Genomic DNA, 7,055 nt, shown 5'->3' on the forward strand with positions numbered 1-7,055 from the left:
TTTCTCAATGAGTGTTTCCAAATCACCTAAAGCTGCTTGTATTGTGAAAATGATTTTTATTGAAAAGTTTCTTCAAAAGTTTTCATGAAATCCATTGTTTTAACAAATGAACAATCAAAACCCTTGGGTCTTCCTTTTAAAAGTCCTTTTCCAATAATAAAAAATAAAAAACATTTTTCCTAAAAACCGTAGGAGGTCTTTTAAAATCATTTGGTTTTAAAAATTAAGGTAATTTGCCAAGAACAAGTGGAAGAGAGAGAGAGAGAGAGGTACAAGTAATAAGTATGAGGCACTGGAGTTAATGACTTTATAAAATTATTAGCTACGTTTATTTATAACAACGAACATGTACATCGTATGCAAATAAAGCAAAATGGAAAATTAAAGCATGGAATTTTTGCCATTCAAATTAGAGTACATATTTTCATAAAAAAAAATTAGAGTACATATTATTGAAACACCAATTCGAAGGGAAACTAAACTTTATTTAAAATAAAAAAAAACTTCTATAATCCTTTAGTCTCTTGAACCATAATATCTCTCGCATCAAGGATTCATGCAAGTTTTGATTTTCTAAATTTGAGTTTGAACCTACTGTGAGAAACATCATAATTTCAAGACCAAAACCTCAATCGTAGTGAGCACAGAAATTAATTTCTTGACCAAAGTCTCAACCTATTGCAACCCTTCTACAAAAGTACACAAAAAGTAACGCCAAAGCTGTTGACTTGCATATTGTAGATGAGGGAATCCCATGTCTTCCTTTCCCAAATAATCCCTTCAAAAATGGCCAAAAGCATAACACCAAATACACACTACAAAATACCTCCCCTAGCCCAGACCCATGCCCATCACGAGCTGGAGGTTGCAACTTTAATAAACTCACAACCAACGCTGTCAAGTGCACCACCAAAATGGTTGTACCAGGCAAGAAAATTGGGGACTCGTTGAAGGTGAACCTTCCCGCTTCAGCATCACTGGCATCATCACTAGATTGGTCTTTTTGTGTTACTTCGAAAACTGTTTCAGATATTCCTAAGAGCTTAAGTATCACACTGAGAAATCCGAATAACCATGCATTCGCCGTATTTATTCGTGACATTCTTTGGTTATTCCACCATGCTTGAATTGATTGGCCGGCTCTTAGGTACTCGGATAAAGTGTATACGTTGTAAATGACGAAGATAGAAGTTGGTACATATACTGTTGGTTCTTGCACCTGAATATACATATGCACGTTTTAAGGTTGGAAAAACAGTAAAATAAAATATAAAAAAAACTATAAATTTAATTTTGAATATATTATAGTTTCATGAACTTCATCATGCAAATTTTGGACAATAGGAAAATTTATTACTATGAATAGAGGTTACCATATGCACTTGATTTTTGTTTTAGTGGAAGTGTGGAACACATTTGCAAAAAATATAGAAGCAATAATGAGGACATGCGCATGATTGATACAACGCAAAGTTTTGGCATGACACAATTGTGGCTCTATATGTCTTGTTAAATGCATTTTTTAAGTTTAAATGATTAGTTTTTTTTTTGGGGAGGGGGGGGTTGGGGGGAGATAATTCTATACTCTATAATTGATGGGGATCGAGGACTTTAATCTTGACACTAAACTTTAATATTCTTGACAATTAGCATTTCGTTACTAAATTTAATAGCTAACAAATTGAGATTGTATATTTCTTTCTATAAGGTGATAATTTTTTATTAGAAATTACTTCTCTTATTATTTTCCATCTAAGCAAGAAAACGTCAATAAGGGACTTCATTTTGCCACACCAAAATTAGTGTCTTAAGAAAAAGAAAATCTCCCCCCCCCCCCCCACCCCCCCCTCTCAAAAAATAAGCTATCATTAATTTATTTTAGTGGCAAATACGAACAAAATCGTGCAATAAAAAGACAAATTAGTTAGTCAACATTAGAAGGTGCATATATGCTAAAGTAAAATTAGAGGCTTGCTATGGTTTGTCCTCACCTTGGGCAAGAAGTGGGAGTTGGTGATGAGACAATACGCAGGCAAAGCAGCATAGCATAGCTCGGGGATGGAGCGTAGGCCCCACATGAGGACCCACAAATATGCCAAACATTGCCTAAATTGAAGCTCCCCAAAGAGAGTAGCAAATATAGGACAACTTTTGCTAAAAAGAATTTCAAGTAGGCCTGTGACCCACCTCTTTTGTTGGGTTGCTGCGGAAGGCCCACCTGAGGGTGCACACCCTAAAAAGGCCGGTGGGTTTGGTGATAAAAAGGCCGACCTCCAACCTCTTTTATGGATCATTAGTCCAGTGTGGGCATCTTCTGTGGTGGATCCATATTTCCAACCAACCTGAAATGGGGCACCCACAATCGTCAGAGTTGGACCGTAAAAATAAAAAAAAATACTAAATAAAAAAGAATAAGGGAAGTAATTAAAAGTACACCTTTCAATACATATTCAGTGAAATATACTAGCTCAACGCCTTATTAAAAAACAACCACTAAAAGAACTTAACGCATAAAATTGATCCATGTAGTAGGCTAAACTTTAAATATTTTTTGAAGTAAGGTGGAGTAATTAAATTACATACGTTTAATGGTCCTCCTAATTCGTGATTTGTATATATTTATTGAACAAATTTAGGGATTAAATTTTTTTAAAATTATTGGTAGATAATAAAAATAGATTCAGTAATGGCCATATAATTACAACTTATTAATTAGCACCGTAACAAGTTTTGAAAAAAGTGGCATATTTAACAGTGCTCTTTTGTGTTACTGACCTTTGTACCCCAACTAGTACCGTACTCGTAACCAGAACCACTGACTTGGTATGATGCCTGAATAGAATTCGAAAGATTGAGCGGTGAATCTGTCTTCCCTTTCAAAGCATTAGCACCTGATTTGATCAACTCCTTTGAACTCCCAAAATTTGAAAGAATATTATTAACCGTTTTTTCTACCAAAAGGAAAGGGAAAAATAAAACATTAGTAGTACAAAAAGGAAAATCTCCACCATGAAGTAATTGTGAAATGGACCCAAACATGTATTTGTTTGTACTTTGTACCCCCACGATAGTTAATAGAGAATGACATTTTTTTTTTTTTGGTAGGCTAAAATCCAAAATTAATTTACATATTTACCATTTACTGAATCTACATCGTCTGGAAATAGACCATAGATAACTTTCCGACTGTGAAAGCATCCTGTTCCACTATAAAAAGGTCCTTGAAGTCCCGCTATTCCATGCCCCATATACTATATATGCATATAAAAGGCAGTTAAGTACTTGACTAATCAAATGATAACTTTCTTCATATTATTAAATTTCCTTTAGTCATGTAACATATCCATGGAATTTGATCTTTATTTAATTATAGAATATAAAAGAAAAAGGAAAGACTTATTTTGTAAGATTAAGATTAAATTTGACGCACTTTAAACAAAACCACCATTTGATTGCCGTATGGGTCATCCTTTAATCCATCATAGAACACTTGTGGGAATTGAGAAAATGCAATTTTGTTTTCACTCTTGGAACCCAGTAGTGGGCACATTGCATGAAGAGCAGTTTTTGGATTGTTGACAAACATATCACAGTCTACATTCAGCATATAGGGAGCATTCGTCATCAAACCAGAGACTCTGGCCTATATATCATATAAACGGTTACAAAAAAAGGGGAAAAAGTGTTAGCCAATTAGAATACATCAATAAAGAGTGATAAGATTTTAACCGAAAAAAAAAGAGTGATAAGATTTATTAAAATAAAATCCTACGAGAACATTCATGGCTCCTGCTTTGTAATGATGTAGATGTTTTGGTCGCTTCTCCCTCGATATATAAATCAAATGTGGCAATCCATCTGGAAGACTTGTCTTGTTCTCCCATATAACCTATTGTAAAATAATATAAATAAGAACAAAGTATCATACATATATCAAACATATACATATGTAATGCTTCTTTCACATGGAAATGGTTTTATGTTTATGAGATTCATCCTTATGTTTTAAATAAACCCAATACACTAGATATCTTTCAGAATTTACATGTAATTTTAACAGGGCCGGATTAATGTACATATTTAAGGCATACATTAATCATTAATTTTAGGAAATTTTTTATGATGAATTGAAAAAGTTGTTAAAAAATTAGTATATATATATTTTTTTTAATAAAACATTTTCTAAAATAATTTATTAAAAAAATAAAAAATAAAAGGGAAACGCTGTAGTCTCACGAGTCAGCAAGGCTAGACTGGTAAAGGTCAAATATTAAATTCTGACAAACTACAATAGTAATAACTGTTCAGAGCATTCCCATCAAGTGTGCTAAATGTCAAATATTTGGCATTTGATGCACCAAACTCTAAAAAATCACTTTCATCAAGTGTTTTAAATGTCATAATATTTGGCATTGATGAACAGTGCAATCTCAAATTTGAGACCGAACTGTTCACAAATTGTAAAACTTATATTATTTTTTATTTAAGTGGGGCCTGTTTTCTTTTAAAGAAAGAATAAAAATTAAATGAAGTTGGAAAAAAAATGAATAAAAATATTAAAGAAAGAATATTTAAATGAAATTGTAAAAAAAATAGAATTTTTGATATTTGGTATATTGTAAAATGGGGTTTTAAAATTGTAAAAGTAATATTTTGAAATTGTAAATACTAAAACCTTTACAATTGTTGATGAGAATGCTCTCAATAGTCAAAGGGGCGGCTGCTATATGGAAACCATTGGTTAATTGAATTTTTTTTTTTATGGAACATTGGTTACTTAATTGATACACTACGAGTATGTACTCTAATATATAAGCGGATTTTGTGAAAGGATAAGCTAACTCTTCAACTGAGTTTTGCTTTTTGTTTTTGTTTTTGTTTTTATGTTTTTTTTTTACTTTATGTTTTGTGTTTTTTTTCCCCCCGAATCATTGAGTTTTACTTCTTCTTCTTTTTTTTCTTTTTTCTTTATTTGGGAGTTAATGTTACCTTGATAATAGCTGGATGGTTTTTGCGTTCTATGTTTGAGAATTCTGCAAAGTCTCCAGTAAAATCACTTGGCACAGACTTTTGGACCGCATCCTCAATTTTGCGGCTAAGTCGCTCATACTCGTCCTACAGAAGAAAAAGACAAACAAATTTGCATATAAAGTGCAGGCAAAGATCTCATCGTTGTCCCATTTCACAATTGAAAAATGCTATACTATTAATTTCAGATTAATTTTAAAAAAATTGATCTGCCAATCAACGTTATTAATAGACTTAAATAATATAATATATAGAACTTTGAATTTTTTTTCTTAAATTTGTGATTGATGATATACGACTTTATAAATTTATGTAACAAGATTTGTAATAATCTCGCCATTAGATTCCTGCAATACAGCAAACAAAAAGTTTTTTTTATAAGATATACCAATTTTGTGATTTAAGATTGAAAATAAATTTTGTGAATTCTAGTTAGCTTAACTGGTAAACTGGTTGGTGTCTTAATATGATAAATGTTAAAACACTCTCTCAAAAAAAATATTGAAAATAAATTTTCAGACACAACTCCAGATTTGGATTACCTTCATTCTTTTCCATTCCTGTAGAAAATCACTTGAACTACCACCGAAAGTTTGGGGGTTACTAGAAAAGTATCTAAAGGGGGCTCTAACATGAATATTGAACTTCTTACAAAATGGAACCCAAAGCTTAGCAAACTTTGAGGCTTCCACAAGAGAGTAGTAAGTGATTGGAGAACAACCATCATCTGATACGTAACAAGCTAGCTTGTGAGCTGGATAATCAATTGCCAACAAAGAGAGCACGGTGTTTACTGTGATGAGAGGTGGTTCTAGCACAGGGTCCGCAGTTGTCACAAACATGTCCACCGATGGAAGTTCAGGGACCCTATATCAAAGTTATGAACAAGAATGAATCAATCATGTTAGACACCTGACTAGGTAAAGAGATTGTAATAAAAATAATATAGAAGAAGAACAGCCAAATACAAATTGTAGTGGCAACTAAAATTAAGTCACATATTATTGGCACAACATGTTATGGGTTACCGTTGTAAGAGTCGGTCTGGATGCGTTTTGTATTCAACAGGATTCCATTTGGTGCTGATGACGAGAGCCCAAGTGAAGGTGAACCATGACTCGCATAGGAAGGCAAGAAACCAAGTGAGACCATGATTTTTGAGGAATAGAAAACGATAAATAAGAAGAGAAAGGAGAAGGAAGAAGATTAGGATATCGAAGACTCTTTGTAAAGTGTTTTTACGTGGGATTTTTTCATATAGAGGGAGAGCGATCTGGTTGGCCATGGAGTCGATAGGAATACAATTTTAGCGGCACTACTTACTACTCTGCTGGTCTGGTAGATGGCCATGAATATATGTGGCAGAGATAGGTGAAGACATGGACATCGTGTTTATTATTGTGGCCACTCTAGACGTGGATTTCACATGCATGGGTCCTACTCCATTGTTACTGCATGCATTCGGTGTAGATAGAAAATTCAGTCTTTCCGTGGGTTTAAATCCCACTTACTTTTCTAAAAACAAAAAATAATAAAAACAAATATTTAAAAAGTTACTATTTATACAATTTTTACTATTCACATGTCTAAATACACTCCTAGACAATGAACAGTACAAGAGGCGCTCAGTTGAAGAAAAAAAAAACCCACAAAACATGAGCTTTTCTAACCGCTCACTTAGGGTATGTTTGGTTCAGGTAAAAATAGGGAGGAAGGAAAATAAAGAGAGGAAAATGAGGTGGAAAATAACATTTTTCACTGTTTAAATGAGAATGGTAGGGGGAGAGAAAAGTTGTGGAGCCTACCTGTTTTCTCTCCTCCCCTTTAAAATACAATCTCTCCAAATTGGGGTGAAAAGTAAGAATAATATTTGTACAAAATTGCCCCACCTCTAATTAACATTTCTGACTTTTTTTTTTTTTTTTTTCTTTTCACTTTTTCAGTTTCCTTGTAACGTTAGCTTGCTTTTTTTTTTTTTCTTTTCCAGTTTCCTTGTAACGTTGGCTTCTTCTTCTCTCTCTTTTTCT

General features: G+C 33.1%; 1 protein-coding gene across 1 annotated transcript; it reads right to left on the reverse strand.

The window, feature by feature from the left end:
- Positions 1-376: 376 nt before the first annotated feature.
- LOC142618062 (cellulose synthase-like protein H1) lies at positions 377-6,353 on the reverse strand. The gene is made up of 9 exons (XM_075791031.1): positions 6,057-6,353; positions 5,571-5,895; positions 4,990-5,115; positions 3,773-3,889; positions 3,431-3,643; positions 3,137-3,251; positions 2,776-2,951; positions 1,992-2,342; positions 377-1,219 (listed from the first exon to the last, which is right to left on the reverse strand). The coding sequence occupies exons 1-9, from the start codon at positions 6,311-6,313 to the stop codon at positions 671-673; spliced, it is 2,229 nt and encodes a 742-aa protein (XP_075647146.1). The 5' UTR covers positions 6,314-6,353; the 3' UTR covers positions 377-670.
- Positions 6,354-7,055: the final 702 nt, after the last annotated feature.

This window comes from Castanea sativa, chromosome 11, assembly GCF_040712315.1.
Source record: "Castanea sativa cultivar Marrone di Chiusa Pesio chromosome 11, ASM4071231v1".
NCBI classification, from domain to species: domain Eukaryota; kingdom Viridiplantae; phylum Streptophyta; class Magnoliopsida; order Fagales; family Fagaceae; genus Castanea; species Castanea sativa.